Source organism: Triticum aestivum, chromosome 5D, assembly GCF_018294505.1.
Source record: "Triticum aestivum cultivar Chinese Spring chromosome 5D, IWGSC CS RefSeq v2.1, whole genome shotgun sequence".
Taxonomy (NCBI): domain Eukaryota; kingdom Viridiplantae; phylum Streptophyta; class Magnoliopsida; order Poales; family Poaceae; genus Triticum; species Triticum aestivum.
In genome coordinates, this window is record NC_057808.1 from 443,977,835 (window position 1) to 443,993,635 (window position 15,801).

The 15,801-nt window shown below is 44.1% G+C and overlaps 1 protein-coding gene across 6 annotated transcripts; it reads left to right on the forward strand.

Moving 5' to 3' along the window:
- Window positions 1-13,242: 13,242 nt before the first annotated feature.
- On the forward strand, window positions 13,243-14,894 carry LOC123122562 (uncharacterized). Of its 6 annotated transcripts, none has more exons than XR_006460268.1 (3): window positions 13,243-14,030; window positions 14,562-14,625; window positions 14,758-14,894. XR_006460268.1 is itself a non-coding variant. In XM_044542767.1 (2 exons), the coding sequence occupies exon 1, from the start codon at window positions 13,243-13,245 to the stop codon at window positions 14,011-14,013; it is 771 nt and encodes a 256-aa protein (XP_044398702.1). In that variant the 3' UTR covers window positions 14,014-14,030; window positions 14,562-14,894. The 6 variants fall into 6 exon arrangements, 3 of the variants coding, with proteins under 3 accessions (XP_044398702.1, XP_044398703.1, XP_044398704.1); XR_006460270.1 differs by having other exon boundaries at window positions 14,569-14,625; XR_006460267.1 differs by having other exon boundaries at window positions 13,243-14,625.
- The last annotated feature ends 907 nt before the right edge of the window (window positions 14,895-15,801 follow it).

A 15,801-nucleotide genomic window follows, 5' to 3' on the forward strand; every position in this document is an offset into this window, starting at 1 on the left:
GTCTATTTATCGTGTCCGCGGGCACTTGAGATTATGTCGAATTTGATGAAACATGTCGAAGTGAGCCGGCAATGCATGTCTTTGTCGAACAAGTGAAAATATGAAACTACAATGGCAATGGTATGAACCAGTGAGAACATCTATTTCCATCTCTTATTTGTTGGACTAGTGAAAACTTTGGAAATGCAATTTTTCAAAAGCAAGGAAAAAAGAATCTATCTACTCCTTGTATTGCTGTGTAAACTGTAGAATCCTCGAGATAATTGCAAGGAGAAAGAAGCTCGCTGAACAGTTGAACTGAGTTATTTCACACCTTTCAAATTTTCTCGTGAGTGGTCTGTTTTTTTTAAGATCCAGCAATTGTTGGCCTTTTGATTGATCATTAGCAGAGACTAGTGGAAAACAACAAGGTGGGGAAGATCCTATGATCCAAAGGAGATGAAAAGAAATAGAAAAAAGCTATGTCTGCAAATTTGGCCTGGCCACTATTAGGTGCTGAGCTCATGGAGATCTCTTTTCGGTACCCATGACACCGTGCCAAAATCTGCATTCAGCCGTTGTTCTTCGCTGAGGGCATGTGCAATGCATAGCCCCAGGGTGATGCCTCACATGTCATGTAGGATCGGATGTCAGGTAAAGTAGGTTCGGATAGGGAAGGAGATCTTCTGCAGGAGGCGGGTGCTTGGAGAGAAAAAGTGTGGGCCGGTGTCAAAAGTTGAAAAGGTTGGAGTAAAAAGTAGAGATGCATGTGTACTAGAGTTTTTATTTTCTATTTCTTAATGAGGCCCACTGATGGTAGCTGCATTGGGGAGGAAAAATTAATGTAGATGCCTCAAACTACTTTTTGTCATGGCGGTGTATCCATATACCACCATTGTACATACCCTAATATAGGTACGGTATGCTGATGCAAACTCGTTATTCTCTTGGGAACATACAACTGGTTGGATGTGGTGCAAACCTGTAATAGCTTGCACAAGCATCATCTCAGAAAGCACAGTTATTACTTTGCGCAAACATCTTTCCAGAAGCACAATAGCAAAGCATGAAACCTAGATTCCTGAAACCATTATATGCAGGTTGTTCTTGTAATCCAGTAATCCCCTTGAGCCAAATTATCCCAGATTTTGCCTAACACTTTGGCCAACCAAAAGCTTCACGCAATGTACACGATAAAGCCAGTTCCCTGGGTTTTATCAACGCTCCAGCCAAAGAAGAAATACTCCCAGATTTTGCACACTGAATGACTGAAATGTCTAATACTGTACATGATAAAGAAATTAATTCCCAGTGTTTGCCCAGTTGGGGAAACAAAATATAGCTCCGCTTCCACTGAGATCAGAACTAGGTTTTCTCTGCAAAAGGGCAAGATAAGCTGAGAAGGAGAAAACCCTGCGGCAAAGCATGGTACTAATTATCGGAGGCTCCCTTCACTTATATACACAAATAATCTATACAGGCTGGACTCCTTCACTAGTCAAGAACAAAGGAAAACGTCTAAATAAGTTTCTTATATAGATTATATACTATTGAAAATTGTCTAGTTATACATGGAAGGGCAACAAATTAAACAAGAGCTGTGTCTAGCCGAATATTGTCTTTGGAGGTCGAGCTCCATGGAGCTCAGTTTTGAAATTTTGAATTTTGTCGAATTTTATATTTTCTACATTTAAAAAAATTCTGAGAAAAAACACACATATACATTAAGGCATAACACGCATGTGTGTAAATTTACAGGATAAAATAAGTAGAAATGAGGGCTGTGCAAAAAAGACAAATCTGAGATTTTTTAACACATGATACCATTCATCCTCCCAGGTCATGAATTTGTCTTTTTTGTACATGTCACATTTCAACGTTTTTCATTCTGAAATTTTACACACATAGACATAACATACTTGTTTACTCGCACACTTTTTTTCAAATTTTTTTGAAACCGAAAAGTTTGAATTTTGATTTGTTTTCAAAAAAAGGCCTCCATGGCTCCCGGGAGCCAAACGTCCGCTCTCAGTGTCTAGCACGCTGCAATATGCAACAGAACATTCACAATTTACAATGTGCAATATGGCAATAACAGATTGTTGTGGCAACTTCAACAGCCTTTTCTTCTACTTTGAGCAAAACATACTGTCGGATTCTGAGTTCCGGCAAACCCTTGAGGTTCGAACACTGGGGTGCGCACGAAGATCTTTCTCTCTCTAGCTCGCTCTCGCAACGATCTCAAGGCTTAACTCGACGAACCCAAAGAACAAGAGACACGAGGGTTTATACTAGTTCGGGCCACCGTTGTGGTGTAAAACCCTACTCCAGTGTGGTGTGGTGGATTGCCTTGTAGGCTGTGAAGGAAATATGCCCTAGAGGCAATAATAAAGTTATTATTTATTTCCTTATATCATGATAAATGTTTATTATTCATGCTAGAATTGTATTAACCGGAAACATGATACATGTGTGAATACATAGACAAACAGAGTGTCACTAGTATGCCTCTACTTGACTAGCTCGTTGATCAAAGATGGTTATGTTTCCTAGCCATAGACATGAGTTGTCATTTGATTAACGGGATCATATCATTAGGAGAATGATGTGATTGACTTGACCCATTCCGTTAGCTTAGCACACGATCGTTTAGTATGTTGCTATTGCTTTCTTCATGACTTATACATGTTCCTATGACTATGAGATTATGCAACTCCCGTTTACCGAAGGAACACTTTGTGTGCTACCAAACGTCACAATGTAACTGGGTGATTATAAAGGTGCTCTACAGGTGTCTCTGAAGGTACTTGTTGGGTTGGCGTATTTCGAGATTAGGATTTGTCACTCCGATTGTCGGAGAGGTATCTCTGGGCCCTCTCGGTAATGCACATCACTTAAGCCTTGCAAGCATTGCAACTAATGAGTTAGTTGTGGGATGATGTCTTACGGAACGAGTAAAGAGACTTGCCGGTAACGAGATTGAACTAGGTATTGAGATACCGACGATCGAATCTCGGGCAAGTAACATACCGAAGGAAACAACGTATGTTGTTATGCGGTCTGACCGATAAAGATCTTCGTAGAATATGTGGGAGCCAATATGAGCATCCAGGTTCCGCTATTGGTTATTCACCGGAGACGTGTCTCGGTCATGTCTACATTGTTCTCGAACCCGTAGGGTCCGCACGCTTAAAGTTCGATGACGGTTATATTATGAGTTTATGTGTTTTGATGTACCGAAGGTAGTTCGGAGTCCCGGATGAGATCGGGGACATGACGAGGAGTCTCGAAATGGTCGAGACGTAAAGATCGATATATTGGACGACTATATTCGGACATCGGAAAGGTTCCGAGTGATTCGGGTATTTTTCGGAGTACCGGAGAGTTAAGGGAATTCGCCGTGGAGTATATGGGCCTTATTGGGCTTTAGGGGAAAGAGAGAGGAGAGGCTGGGCGCCCCCAAGGCCTAGTCCGAATTGGACTAGGGGGGGGGGCTGCGCCCCCTCCTTCCTTCTCTTCTCTCTCCCCTTTCCTTGACTCCTACTCCTACTACTTGGAAGGGGGGAATCCTACTCCCGGTGGGAGTAGGACTCCCCCTTGGCGCGCCTCTCCCTAGTCGGCCGCCTCCTCCCCTTGCTCCTTTATATACGGGGGCAGGAGGCACCCCATAGACACAACAATTGATCCCTTGGATCTCTTAGCCGTCTGCGGTGCCCCCCTTCACCATAATCCACCTCGGTCATATCGTAGCGGTGCTTAGGCGAAGCCCTGCGTCGGTAGAACATCATCATCGTCACCACGCCGTCGTGCTGATGGAACTCTCCCTCAAAGCTCGGCTGGATCGGAGTTCGAGGGACGTCATCGAGTTGAACGTGTGCTGAACTCTGAGGTGCCGTGCGTTCGGTACTTGATCGGTCGGATCGTGAAGACGTACGACTACATCAACCGCGTTGTGCTAACACTTCTGCTTTCGGTCTACGAGGGTACGTGGACATACTCTCCCCTCTCGTTGCTATGCATCACCATGATCTTGCGTGTGCGTAGGAATTTTTTTGAAATTACTACGTTCCCCAACAGTGGCATCCGAGCCTGGTTTTATGCGTTGATGTTATATGCACGAGTACAACACAAGTGAGTTGTGGACGATATAAGTCAAACTGCTTACCAGCATGTCATACTTTTGTTCGGCGGTATTGTTGGATGAAGCGGCCCGGACCGACATTACGCGTACGCTTACGCGAGACTGGTTCTACCGACGTGCTTTGCACACAGGTGGCTGGCGGGTGTCAGTTTCTCCAACTTTAGTTGAATCGAGTGTGGCTACGCCCGGTCCTTGCGAAGGTTAAAACAGCACCAACTTGACAAACTATCGTTGTGGTTTTGATGCGTAGGTAAGAACGGTTCTTGCTAAGCCCGTAGCAGCCACGTAAAATTTGCAACAACAAAGTAGAGGACGTCTAACTTGTTTTTGCAGGGCATGTTGTGATGTGATATGGTCAAGACATGATGCTAAATTTTATTGTATGAGATGATCATGTTTTGTAACCGAGTTATCGGCAACTGGCAGGAGCCATATGGTTGTCGCTTTATTGTATGCAATGCAATCGCCCTGTAATGCTTTACTTTATCACTAAGCGGTAGCGATAGTCGTAGAAACATAAGATTGGCGAGACGACAACGATGCTACGATGAAGATCAAGGTGTCGCGCCGGTGACGGTGGTGATCATGACGGTGCTTCGGAGATGGAGATCACAAGCACAAGATGATGATGGCCATATCATATCACTTATATTGATTGCACGTGATGTTTATCTTTTATGCATCTTATCTTGCTTTGATTGACGGTAGCATTATAAGATGATCCCTCACTAAATTATCAAAGTATAAGTGTTCTCCCTGAGTATGCACCGTTGCAAAAGTTCTTCGTGCTGAGACACCACGTGATGATCGGGTGTGATAGGCTCTACGTTCAAATACAACGGGTGCAAAACAATTGCACACGCGGAATACTCAGGTTAAGCCTGACGAGCCTAGCATATAACAGATATGGCCTCGGAACACGAAGACCGAATGGTCGAGCGTGAATCATATAGTAGATATGATCAACATAGTGAAGTTCACCGTTGAAACTACTCCATCTCAGGTGATGATCGGACATGGTTTAGTTGATATGGATCACGTGATCACTTAGAGGATTAGAGGGATGTCTATCTAAGTGGGAGTTCTTTAACTAATATGATTAATTGAACTTTAATTTATCATGAACTTAGTCCTGGTAGTATTAGCATATCTATGTTGTAGATCAATAGCTCGCGTTTAGCCCCCCTGTTTTATTTTTTATATGTTCCTAGAGATAACTAAGTTGAAAAATGTTAGTAGCAATGATGCGGATTGGATCCGTGATCTGAGGTTTATCCTCGTTGCTGCACAGAAAAATTATGTCCTTGATGCACCGCTAGGTGACAGACCTATTGCAGGAGCAGATGCAGACGCTATGAACGTTTGGCTAGCTCAATATGATGACTACTTGATAGTTTAGTGCACCATGCTTAACGGCTTAGAATCGGGACTTCAAAGGCGTTTTAAACGTCATGGACCATATAAGATGTTCCAGGAGTTGAAGTTAATATTTCAAGCAAATACCCGAGTTGAGAGATATGAAGTCTCCGACAAGTTCTATAGCTAAAAGATGGAGGAGAATAGCTCAAGCAGTGAGCATGTGCTCACACTGTCTGGGTACTACAATCGCTTGAATCAAGTGGGAGTTAATCTTCCAGATAAAATAGTGATTGACAGAATTCTCTAGTCACCATCACCAAGTTAGTAGAATTTCGTGATGAACTATAGTATGCAAGGGATGACGAAAATGATTCCCGAGCTTTTCATGATGATGAAATCGATGAAGGTAGAAATCAAGAAAAAAAACATCAAGTGTTGATGGTTGACAAGACCACTAGTTTCAAGGAAAAGGGCAAAGGGAAAAAGGGGAACTTCAAGAAGAACGGCAAGCAAGTTGCTGCTCTGTGAAGAAGCCCAAGTCTGGACCTAAGCCTGAGACTAAGTGCTTCTACTGCAAAGGGACTGGTCACTGGAAGCGGAACTGCCCCAAGTATTTAACGGATAAGAAGGATGGCAAAGTAAACAAAGGTATATTTGATATACATGTTATTGATGTGTACTTTACTGGTGTTTATAGCAACCCCTCAGTATTTGATACTAGTTCAGTTGCTAAGATTAGTAACTCGAAATGGGAGTTGCAGAATGAACAAAGACTAGTTAATGGTGAAGTGACGATGTGTGTTGGAAGTGGTTCCAAGATTGATATGATCATCATCGCACACTCCCTATACTTTCGGGATTAGTGTTGAACCTAAATAAGTGTTATTTGGTGTTTGCGTTGAGCATGAATATGATTTGATCATGTTTATTCCAATACGGTTATTCATTTAAGTTAGAGAATAATTGTTGTTCTGTTTACATGAATAAAACCTTATATGGTTACACACCCAATGAAAATGGTTCGTTGGATCTCGATCGTAGTGATACACACATTCATAATATTGAAGCCAAAAGATGCAAATTTAATAATGATAGTGCAACTTATTTGTGGCACTGTCGTTTAGGTCATATTGGTGTAAAACGCATGAAGAAACTCCATGCTGATGGGATTTTGGAATCACTTGATTATGAATCACTTGATGCTTGCGAACCATGCCTTATGGGCAAGATGACTAAGACTCCGTTCTCCGGAACAATGGAGCGAGCAACTGACTTATTGGAAATAATACATACTGATGTATGTGATCCGATGAGTGTTGAGGCTCGCGGCGGGTATCGTTATTTTCTGACCTTCACAGATGATTTGAGCAGATATGGGTATATCTACTTGATGAAACATAAGTCTGATACATTTGAAAAGTTCATATAATTTCATAGTGAAGTGGAAAATCATCGTAACAAGAAAATTTCTACGATCTGATCGTGGAGGAGAATATTTGAGTTATGAGTTTGGTCTTCAATTAAAACAATGTGGAATAGTTTCACAAACTCATGCCACCTGGAACACCACAGCGTAATGGTGTGTCCAAACATCATAACCGTACTTTATTGGATATAGTGCAATCTATGATGTTTCTTACCGATTTACCACTATAGTTTTGGGGTTATGCATTAGAGACAATTGCATTCACGTTAAAAAGGGCACCATCTGAATCCGTTGAGATGACACCGTATGAACTGTGGTTTAGCAAGAAACCTAAGCTGTCATTTCTTAAAGTTTGGGGTTGTGATGCTTATATGAAAAAGTTTCATCCTGATAAGCTCAAACCCAAATCGGAGAAATGTGTCTTCATAGGATACCCAAAGGAGACTGTTGGGTACACCTTCTATCACAGATCCGAAGGCAAGACATTCGTTGCTAATAATGGATCCTTTCTAGAGAAGGAGTTTCTCTCGAAAGAAGTGAGTGGGAGGAAAGTAGAACTTGATGAGGTAACTGTACCTGCTCCCTTATTGGAAAGTAGTTCATCGCAGAAACCGGTTTCTGCGACGCCTATACCAATTAGTGAGGAAGTTAATGATGATGATCATGGAACTTCAGATCAAGTTGTTACTGAACCTCGTAGGTCAACCAGAGTAAGATCCGCACCAGAGTGGTACGGTAATCCTGTTCTGGAGGTTATGTTACTAGACCGTGACGAACCTACGAACTATGAAGAAGCGATGGTGAGCCCAGATTCCGCGAAATGGTTTGAGGCCATGAAATCTGAGATGGGATCCATATATGAGAGCAAAGTATGGACTTTGGTTGACTTGCCCGATGATCGGCAAGCCATAGAAAATAAATGGATCTTCAAGAGGAAGACGGACGCTGATAGTAGTGTTATTATCTACAAAGCTAGACTTGTCGAAAAAGGTTTTTGACAAAGTTCAAGGTGTTGACTACGATGAGAGTTTCTCACTCGTATCTATGCTTAAGTCTATCCGAATCATGTTAGCAATTGCCGCATTTTATGAAATCTGGCAAATGGATAAACAAAACTGCATTCCTTAATGGATTTATTAAAGAAGAGTTGTATATGATGCAACCAGAAGGTTTTGTCAATTCTAAAGGTGCTAACAAAATATGCAAGCTCCAGCGATCCATCTATGGACTGGTGCAAGCATCTCGGAGTTGGAATATACGCTTTGATAAGTTGATCAAAGGACATAGTTTTATACAGACTTGCGGTGAAGCCTGTATTTACAAAAAAGTGAGTGGGAGCACTACAGCATTTTTGATAAGTATATGTGAATGACATATTGTTGATCGGAAATAATGTAGAATTATTCTGCAAAGCATAAAGGAGTGTTTGAAAGGAGTTTTTCAAAGAAAGACCTCGGTGAAGCTGCTTACATATTGAGCATCAAGATCTATAGAGATAGATCAAGACGCTTGATAAGTTTTTTCAATGAGTACATACCTTAACAAGATTTTGAAGTAGTTCAAAATGGAACAGTCAAAGAAAGAGTTCTTGCCTGTGTTACAAGGTGTGAAATTGAGTAAGACTCAAAGCCCGACCACGACAGAAGATAGAAAGAAAATGAAAGTCATTCCCTATGCCATAGGTTCTACAAAGTATGTCATGTTGTGTACCAGATCTATTGTATACCCTACCGCTGAGTTTGGCAAGGGAGTACAATAGTGATCTAGGAGTAGATCACTGGACAGCGGTCAAAATTATCCTTAGTGGAATAAGGATATGTTTCTCGATTATGGAGGTGAAAAAAAAGGTTCGTCGTAAAGGGTTACGTCGATGCAAGTTTTTGGCACTGATCCAGATGACTCTAAATCTCAATCTGGATACATATTGAAAGTGGGAGCTATTAGCTAGAGTAGCTCCGTGCAGAGCATTGTAGACATAGAATTTGCAAAATACTTACGGATCTGAATGTGACAGACCCGTTGACTAAAATTATCTCACAAGCAAAACATGATCACACCTTAGTACTCTTTGGGTGTTAATCACATAGCGATGTGAACTAGATTACTGACTCTAGTAAACCCTTTCGGTGTTGGTCACATATCGATGTGAACTATGGGTGTTAACCACATAAAGATGTGAACTATTGATGTTAAATCACATGGCGATGTGAACTAGATTATTGACTGTAGTGCAAGTGGGAGACTGAAGGAAATATGCCCTAGAGGCAATAATAAAGTTATTATTTATTTCCTTATATCATGATAAACGTTTATTATTCATGCTAGAATTGTATTAACCGGAAACATGATACATGCGTGAATACATAGACAAACACAGTGTCACTAGTATGCCTCTACTTGACTAGCTCGTTGATCAAAGATGGTTATGTTTCCTAGCCATAGACATGAGTTGTCATTTGATTAACGGGATCATATCATTAGGAGAATGATGTGATTGACTTGACCCATTCCGTTAGCTTAGCACACGATCGTTTAGTATGTTGCTATTGCTTTCTTCATGACTTATACATGTTCCTATGACTATGAGATTATGCAACTCCCGTTTACCGGAGGAACACTTTGTGTGCTACAAACGTCACAACGTAACTGGGTGATTATAAAGGTGCTCTACAGGTGTCTCCGAAGGTACTTGTTGGGTTGGCGTATTTCGAGATTAGGATTTGTCACTCCGATTGTCGGAGAGGTATCACTGGGCCCTCTCGGTAATGCACATCACTTAAGCCTCGCAAGCATTGCAACTAATGAGTTAGTTGTGGGATGATGTATTACGGAACGAGTAAAGAGACTTGCCGGTAACGAGATTGAACTAGGTATTGAGATACCGACGATCGAATCTCGGGCAAGTAACATACCGATGACAAAGGGAACAACGTATGTCGTTATGCGGTCTGACCGATAAAGATCTTCGTAGAATATGTGGGAGCCAATATGAGCATCCAGGTTCCGCTATTGGTTATTGACCGGAGACGTGTCTCGGTCATGTCTACATTGTTCTCGAACCCGTAGGGTCCGCACGCTTAAAGTTCGATGATGGTTATATTATGAGTTTATGTGTTTTGATGTACCGAAGGTAGTTCGGAGTCCCGGATGAGATCGGGGACATGACGAGGAGTCTCGAAATGGTCGAGACGTAAAGATCGATATATTGGACGACTATATTCGGACATCGGAAAGGTTCCGAGTGATTCGGGTATTTTTCAGAGTACCGGAGAGTTATGGGAATTCGCCGTGGAGTATATGGGCCTTATTGGGCTTTAGGGGAAAGAGAGAGGAGAGGCTGGGCGCCCCCCAAGGCCTAGTCCGAATTGGACTAGGGGGAGGGGCTGCGCCCCCTCCTTCCTTCTCTTCTCTCTGCCCTTTCCTTGACTCCTACTCCTACTACTTGGAAGGGGGGGAATCCTACTCCCGATGGGAGTAGGACTCCCCCTTGCCGCGCCTCTCCCTAGCCGGCCGCCTCCTCCCCTTGCTCCTTTATATACGGGGGCAGGGGGCACCCCATAGACACAACAATTGATCCCTTGGATCTCTTAGCCGTGTGCGGTGCCCCCCTCCACCATAATCCACCTCGGTCATATCGTAGCGGTGCTTAGGCGAAGCCCTGCGTCGGTAGAACATCATCATCGTCACCACGCCGTCGTGCTGACGGAACTCTCCCTCAAAGCTCGGCTGGATCGGAGTTCGAGGGACGTCATCGAGTTGAACGTGTGCTGACTCGGAGGTGCCATGCGTTCGGTACTTGATCGGTCGGATCGTGAAGACGTACGACTACATCAACCGCGTTGTGCTAACGCTTCCGCTTTCGGTCTACGAGGGTCTGTGGACATACTCTCCCCTCTCGTTGCTATGCATCACCATGATCTTGCGTGTGCATAGGATTTTTTTTGAAATTACTACGTTCCCCAACAGGCTGATGATGAACAGTACAAGGGATGAACAGCCTCCTGAGGAGAGGTGTTCTTGAGCTCAGTGAGCTTGTATGGTGGCCTTGGTGGAATGGATCCAGTCCAAGATCAGATCAGTCCCCTCCTATGGTGGTGGCTAATTCTATTTATAGTGGCCCGGGCCCTCTTCCCAAATATTAGGCGGGAAGGGATCCCACAACAGCCAGTTTGAAGGGGGACAACTAGTACAAGTTATCCTGACAAAAGGCGCTCTTCGCCTGCCAAAGGCTCTGGTGGTGATGCCGTCGTGCGCTCCGCGGTGACCTCCGTCCTGCCGTCCTGCTGGTCTTGGTCACGTTGCACCAATATGAAAACCTTTGCCTGATGCCTCGGGACTCCTCGCCTGCACTTGCCCCTTTAGCACCCAAGAGGCAACGAGTACTCTGCGCCCGCCTGACCTTGGTCGTCATGGCTTACGTCATGCGAACCTCGCGAGGTGCCCCTTGCATAGATATCTCCGCTCCTCGGGAGCCAGCCTAGGGAGACCGCCCCTGAGGAGGTCTTGCGTCGTCCGCCTCGCGAGGCTTGGCCCCCTCGCGAGGGTCTTGAGTAGTTCTTAATGAAGGTGGGTCGTACCAGGCCGCTGGATGAGCCACGCCCTGGGCCGTAGGCAAGCAAGTCTGGGTATCTCCGTTCCCAGGACGCCGACAAATACTCCCTCCATCTGTATATATAGGGCCTAATGTGTTTTCCGAGATTGCCTTTGACTATTGATAAGATTAATAGTATATGAGTTGTATAATGTAAAAATTATATCATTGGAAGCTTTTTTCACGTACGAATTTGACGATATGTTTTGTGTAACTTTTGCATGTCATATATTATTGCTCTAACATATTGTCTTGAAAAACGCATTAGGCCCTAGATAGATGGATAGAGGGAGTACTAATTTTGTTCACACAGATTATTGTGGCAATAACTGATTGTTGTGGCAACTTCAACAGATTGTTGTGGCCATGCAGATTATCTTTTTAAGAAACACCAGCAATTTTATTCATACTCATAACAATTACAGATACACTGATTTGGATCTAAGATTCAAGAAAATAAAAAGTAGCTCTTATAACTAAGAATTACAATGAAATGTCTTGGAAACATCTTCTTCACGGTATCATTCTTTGTTGTAAGAAATACTTCAAAGACTTCGGTAAAGAGGCTGCAATTGGACTGAAGCAACTGTGTTGCCACTCTTTCACCCTCACGAACATTATCAATAATGGTTTTTAAAAGCCAAAAAGATGGGAAGCCTTGGTCGATGAACGTACTTGGGCTGGGCATGATTCCCTAGAAGTGCAGGTCGTCAGATTACAAAATCTTCGCCATGATTTCGATGAAATTATTTACCTCCACAAAGAATCAAACCAACAAAAAAAAAGTTTGGCACACCAATATAAACTTATCATATCCGAATACTCGAATCTGCGATGATAGAAAGCTCTCTAATCTCATGACACCGCCAAAAGAACGATAGTAAATTTATTGTCACATAAAACAATGATCACTAGACGATAACGAAAAATATAGAACTCTTGAAGATGCGAGGTCCCCCCACCTCACAACGCCAAGATGGCACCAAGAGGCGAGGGGGCCAAAAATTCCCTGGCGGCGGCGAGTGCCCTAGACGAAACCCTCGCGTCGCGAGGTGGACGTTCACCCACATAGATTTTGTTAGGGGGTTCACCCACATAGATGATACGTGGGCTCGTTTGATGGGCTGAAAGCAGCGCATGCAACATTACATGGGCTTTAGCCCGTTCGCGCGCTTATCACAGAACCCACATAAAGAACCCAATCCTACCCCCTCAAAAAAAAAAAGAGAGAGAACCCAATCCTGCGGAAACTCGAGCGATGGCCAGTGAAATGCTGGCGGCGGCGGCGGCGGCGGCGAAACGGCCGTCGACCCCCGCCTCCTCCACCACCACCACCGTCTCCTCCCTCGGCGAAGATGAGATTCTCGAGATCTTCCTCCGCCTCCCCGACCTCCCGGCGTTCGTCCGCGCCGCGCTCACCCCGCCGCTCGTGGCTCGGCGCCGTCCGCTCCTCCCCGTCATTCCGCCGCCTCTTCCGCGCCCTCCACCCGGCGCCACTCCTCGGGCTGTTCCTCGACCCGACCGGCACCGAGATCCCCACGTTCGTCTCCGCGCGCCGCTCCGACCCCGCCGTCGCTGCCGCCCCGCGGCGACTTCTTCCTCACCTCCCTCCCGCAGAAGGACGACTCTTCCCCGGGGTGGCAGGTCGCCGACTGCCGCGAAGGCCGCCTTCTCCTCTGGAACTTGCTCGACTGGACGCAGGTCGCCGCCCTGAACCCTCTTACCTGGGCCGTGGACTTCCTCCCGATGCCGCTTGACGATATGTTTGCGGAGAGCGGTGACCAGTTCAACTTCGATGGTTTCCACCTGCTGTGCTCCGACGAGAAGCCCTCCTCCTTCGGCGTGGTCTGCGTCTTGGGGGATGTGACTAAGGTTCGTGCCGCCGTCTTCTCGTCAGAGACTTGGGAATGGGTCGTCCACCCGTGGGTCGACATCGGAGCAGAAAGGAAGCTAAGGTTCAGGAGCGGCATGCTGGTGGGTTCTTCTATTTATTGGCCTTACAACTGGCTGGTAAGTAACGGTGATGAAGGCGAAGGATATGTGGTTAAGCTTGACACAGTGACCATGGATTTCTCCTTTGTGGATCTGCCTTTGAAGGTGCAAGGGTACAATTTCAAGATTGGGGACACTGAGGACGGCGAGCTTTGCATTGTGTATGCACTGGACTCCCTTCTCCATGTTTGGACCCGTCGAGCGGACGACGACGGCGGGATCGAGAGATGGGTACCACACAAGACATTCTCTTTGATTGAAGATATTGGTTGGATTACTGAGACATTGCGGGGCATGTATACCGGCCTGGAAGTTTTGGAAGTTAGGGCAGGGTGCGTGTACATGGCGACAAAGCACAGTTCACCTTGCCGCTGGTTCTTCTCCCTTTCATTGGATACCATGGAGATTGAGAGGCTATTTCAGGGGAGATGTGATGGCCAGGCCTATCCGTATATTATGGCCTGGCCTCCTTTGGTCGGCGATCATGGGAGCATTGGACATGATGGGGTTGAAGGTTCTCAGTGAAGTGTGACAACTCATGGGTATGAGTTCCATTATCAAATACGTACTTCTGAAAATCATTCCTTGTATCTGAAGTAATGGTTATTTGCGTAGAAATGTTTTGATGCGTTGAAATTTCTGTCTCAATGCTGAAGCTAGTGAACTATTTTGGAAGAATGGATTGTTGTTATTCTCTGCATGCTTTCTATGGAATACCGCGATGCTGCATTTGCTGCCCGGCCCCATTAATCAATTTGTATCCACTGTTTACAAAGTCATTCATTTAGAGAAAATTATACCAGGATGGCTAGTTATTCTTATTCTTTTGCCATGAAAAGTAGTTGCAAAATTCAACAAAATGAAATGTCAAACATCCATATGTCCTTGTGACAAAAAAAAATCCATAGTACTCTACATATTAGTGAGTATTTGTTACCCTGGTCTGTGAATTGTTTATAGTTATTTTCTGTTTTTCCGTTTTTGCCTACACAATCTATTCATTTTTTTTTCAGATGCCTTGCTTTGTTGTTATTTGTAACATCACAGCTAATAACTTCAAATTTTGCTTGAAGTGCTCAGCCAGTATTTGGGATACATTTGCCATAACTTTCATGGTGGGAAGAGAATGAGAATGCAGTAAGTTCAATTTGACTTGTTGGAACTTAAGACCCCAGAGAAGTATTATTAGTGAGCGAAGTACCATAGTATGTATTATAATGTTGATCCTGTACTGATCCGTCCATGCATGCTTGTATTACATGAATGCAGTATTCCTGGCCTAATAAAGGTTCATATATAGTTGCCTTTAAAGCTGTGAACCGTCGGATCGGAGAAGTAAAAGCAGTGAAATCTTTTGAGACCCGACAGATGGTTTAATATAGTATTCCCGTACGTCTGGCGTCTGACCAAAGAGCTGTGGCGGAGCACATATTGATAATATTGTTCCTGCATTTCATATCATTGGCATTTTTCACATTCTGAAGTGTTTGCAGCTCAGTCAGCAAGTCACCCAGAGCCGGTCTTTTTTGAAAGCAGCTTCAAACTGTATGCACGCTCTTGGGTCAGCAGCAGAATCCACATCCTGAAGCGTTCATTGCATCAAAAGAGTACAATTTACACTACTTGCCAATTGTGTAAATTGTGTACTAGAATTCAGCTTCAGACTTTATATGCGACCCGTACTGGAGCATTAGAATTTCACAAGGCTTTCTTTTCTGCACGATCATCGCACATTGCAAAAGGATATATGAGCAAGGACCTGATCTTGGTGGACTTTACCAGTGGGAGAGCCTCAACGTTGCCCCTGATTAAGCGCCAAACAATGCCACTGGTAGCTCGGGCCTCAGCCCCATCTGCGCAATCAGCAAGTTCGTATGAAACAGCCTCTAACGAAGAAGCTGGAGATGTGCACGCCCTGCCCTAGTGTTGTATTTGAATCAGATGAAACAACTAGTCCAACTGTGTCACTGAGTGATAGGTTAACATTACATTACATGCTGATCAACAACGCACTACAATCACAAGGAAGCTGCTCGTTGTCGTTGGCATTGATGCTGACGTAGATAACAAGTTTAACTGTGCAAGCACACAAGTTCCTTACTTCTGGTTGGAAGATAAATTTAAGCTGGTATTGGGGACTCTGGAAGATAAATTAATGGGAAGAGATATAGAAATAACAATAATAAAAGAAAAAGAGTTAATAATAATTCAGTACTTGGAAAGAGTCTGATTTTTTCCCCATATTAGTATGTTCTGCTCAAAGTAGAAGACAAGGCTGTTTAAGTTACCACAACAATCTGTTATTGCCATATT

What these genes read in the sequence shown, in the direction of transcription:
- LOC123122562 (XM_044542767.1), top strand. Translation starts at nt 13,243, where the DNA reads ATGCCGCTTGACGATATGTTTGCGGAGAGCGGTGACCAGTTCAACTTC.